The sequence below is a fragment of the Solanum dulcamara genome, chromosome 6 (assembly GCF_947179165.1).
Source record: "Solanum dulcamara chromosome 6, daSolDulc1.2, whole genome shotgun sequence".
NCBI lineage: Eukaryota > Viridiplantae > Streptophyta > Magnoliopsida > Solanales > Solanaceae > Solanum > Solanum dulcamara.
The window spans coordinates 8,053,663-8,057,357 of NC_077242.1; the positions used below are offsets into that span (position 1 = coordinate 8,053,663).

The window sequence follows — 3,695 nt, forward strand, 5'->3', positions numbered from 1 at the left end:
GTTGGATGCAGTATGAGAAGGATGAAAGGAAGATTTGGAGTTAGACATGGTGATTGAGAAGAGAGGAAGAGGGAGAGGAAAAGGGCGGCAACAACGAAAATCCGAGAGGAATGAAAAAGGTCGGATCGTGCCCTAGATAGATGATACCATGAAAGAGATTAATCCCTTGATTTATTTCATTAACCTCAGCAGTTTATATACACAAAATACAAGATTAGGCTATAATTAAGGAAATTAAATATCTATATATTAGGAAATAAATATATACAATATGTTACAATCTGCCAGAATATATTTTCATATATTCTAACACATTAAAAATCTACCTAATTAACAGGTATTGTTATAAATTTATAAATCCTTAATATTCAAATGTTAGAAAAAGATTATTCAATTTAAAAAGACCAAACTTACTAGTATAGTATAGTGTCAAAGCTCAAGACCTTTATGAACAGGTAAAGTTTGAAATCTCATACAGTACAACTCTCTTCATTGCCTATAGCAAATTTTTTGAGAAGATGTTTCTTTTCTTAATAAGATTACTTCCATACGAGATATGGAAACTAAATCATCTCATCGAGGTACTGGCAAACTAAATGTCATCTCATTTATGGAAAAATCTTTCGACTCTTGACGTCGCCAGCTACTGCGAAAAGCTGGTTCTTTTGGTTCAGGTATGGGCATTGTTTCGTTGCTTAACATGAAAACAATATCAGACATTGTTGGCCTATCAGTTGGAATTTCTTGCACACAAAGAAGGGCAACCAAAATTGACCTTGTTGCTTTGTTACTATCGCAGGTTGCCCTTATTGATGGATCGATCAACTCCAACATTCTTCCTTCTTTCAACATTTTCCATGCCTAAGATGCCAAATGATTTGAAATGTTAAAAAAAAAAACGAAAACAAACTTGCACTAAGTTTTCAAATGCACGAGTATACTTACCCATCCTAATAGAGACACAGAAATTTCAGTCATGAAGAAATTTGAGTTTCGTTCACCAGTCAAGATTTCCAACAGCAATACTCCAAAGCTGAATACATCTGATTTCTCCGAGAATTGGCCATATACTACGTATTCTGGAGACATATAGCCACTATGCCACATTGGCGTAAATCAGTCTTCAATAGCTATACAAAAGAGGTTATAACATAACAATTAGTTACAGATCACGAGGGGCTATACTTACTATGTACCAACCACTCGTTTTGTACTGGCCTGAGTTTGATCAGTCCCGAAAATCCTTGCCATTCCAAAGTCTGATATTTTAGGGATCATCTCTTGATCTAGCAAAATGTTGCTTACCTTTAAGTCCCTGTGAATGACTTTTAATCTCGAGTACTTATGCAGGTAAAGCACTCCTTGAGCAATTCCTTCTATTATCCCAAAACGTGTAACCCAATCGAGTGTAACCTTCAATGAAGGGTCTAAAGAGAAAAATGAATATCCAATTAGCCAAGGGTAATGAGGAAAACAAAGCTATGATTCTCACGAAGAAATACTAAAGAGTATAACCAAAAAGAAATTTGTCGAGGCTGCAATTGGACATATACTCATAGATCAGTATCTTTTCTTCCCCTTCAACGCAGCATCCTAAGAGGCTGACTAGATTTTTGTGCTGCAAATTCGCGATTAGCTTCAACTCATTCATGAACTCCTCCAGTCCTTGTGATGACCTCCTGCTTAGCCTTTTGATGGCTACGTCTCCATATTCAGCCAAAGACCCCTGAAACAGAATGTTTAAAGCCACAATTCTCTATATTCATGAAATTAAATATGAACATCAAAACATTTAATTTTGCACCTTAAACACGGGGCCAAAACCACCTTCTCCAAGTTTGTTATCTTCATGGAAGTTGTTTGTTGCGTCTCTTATATTCTGCAGGCTGTACTGTACCAACTTCATATCATCTTTCCTAACTAAAGGTCCACTAGGCGTGGAGTTAACTAGAGCAGAATCTCCGTCCATCCTACCTAGTTTCAAACAACAATCAGTAATGCAAAGCACTGTAAATTATATGAAATCTGAAATCATTACAGTTTAAGATATGCTAGATTCACCTCGTCTTTTCAAGCTCTTTCTTTTGAAGATAAAAGCAGAGATTATAAGAAGCAAAATTGCAAAAATTGCCGGAACAATTTCTGCAATGAGAATTTTGTATCTTTGAGCTGAATTCCCAGATTGAGCATCAGTAACCTCATCCACAACACGAACATAGAGAGCTCTGCCGTTGGTAATGTTATCCCCAAGATCCAGTAAATCTCCAAGCCATATAAAACAAGCGTGTGTCTGACAAGAATAAGCTGAACAGGAGCAATTCCTAGTGCACTGAGTTTTACACTCTTCAGTGCTCATATTTCCTAAAGAGATAGCATGATCTGGCAATTTCATGTTCTCGTGCTTAAAAAACCGATCTCTACCATCACATCCCAACGCTATTTTTCTCACACAACCTCCATTCCATTTCTCGTTTCCCCAATCTGTCGAAAATCTAGGATCAAATCCGGTTAAACATCTGCATAATCTACTTGATCTGATCCCACAGCTACCAAACGGACCACACTGCGCGTAAAGTTCACACTTTTGCGGTGCTTGAAATTCAACATTCCACTTGTTACTACCACTCTTATTCCACACCAACACCTGAAGGTCTCCGCTAGGATTCAGAACGATTCTCGATCTCAGCAAGCTTCTGTAGTAAGCTAAATTAAGATATACATTATCATTATCAATAATAACAGAGAAACACCACACGGTTGCATGTATATACCCTTTGCAACTATCGTCAAATCTATAATAAATACCGTTTTGGTTCCAAATGTAAAAACGCGTACACCCTTCAGTAGGGTCTATTCCAAAAGAGAAATTTCCAGGACGAGGATCTTTATTACTCGTCCACGAATTGATCACATTTCGTATGCCACTAATTTTATTGAAACCGAATCTCATTTGGTATATTAATGTATCGGTAGGATGCTGGAAGCTTTCCCACAGTGAATTGGGCTCACCGTGGTGTCTGAGAACAAGATTTCCGTTATCTAATAACCTTCCCACAGTAGAATTTGAAGTTAATAATAATTCCGGTGTTGTGGATGAAACATTTGATGACCAAATGAGTTTACACTTTTCATCAAGAATCACTAAATTCCCATCATCGCCAATAGTGAAAACTGGAGCAGAATTCTGTGGGATGGGAGATACTCTGTTGGCAACCCAAACGACTGTTTGTTGAGGGATTGTGTTGTACCATATGCCAAGGTAGGTGTACGTAGAATTAGATGGAGTGAAAAATCCCAAGGCAAAACTTTCATCAGCTGAAACCAATTTCTGATTACCAGTGATTAATATGCCCACTTTGACACTATTTTGGCTAGGAAGAACAGGTAAGCAACAACATGAGAAAATTACCAGTAACAGAGGTAGGACACAATTCAACTCCATTATTTTTCCCAAACTACACCTCCTACTCGGCCTTCTTTCTTTGTATATATATAATTGTTACTCTCTCCGTTAGTTTTAATTTCACACGGAGTTTAATAAAGTAAAAAAAAGTTTTAAATTTTGTGATTTTTAATTAAAGATATATTAAATGTACTAAAAAGTCTCTTAATCTTTGTGGCTTAATATAAATAAGTGAAAAATTAAAATTTAAAAGTTATTCAAAAAGGAAAGAAATATTTTTTTGAAGCGAACT

General features: G+C 36.4%; 1 protein-coding gene across 1 annotated transcript; it reads right to left on the minus strand.

The window, feature by feature from the left end:
- Positions 1 to 442: 442 nt before the first annotated feature.
- On the minus strand, positions 443 to 3,442 carry LOC129891743 (G-type lectin S-receptor-like serine/threonine-protein kinase B120). Its single transcript, XM_055967204.1, has 6 exons — positions 2,062 to 3,442; positions 1,805 to 1,974; positions 1,516 to 1,726; positions 1,190 to 1,427; positions 946 to 1,096; positions 443 to 861 (listed from the first exon to the last, which is right to left on the minus strand). Exons 1-6 carry the CDS (start codon positions 3,440 to 3,442, stop codon positions 574 to 576), a joined length of 2,439 nt encoding a protein of 812 aa, XP_055823179.1. The 3' UTR covers positions 443 to 573.
- Positions 3,443 to 3,695: the final 253 nt, after the last annotated feature.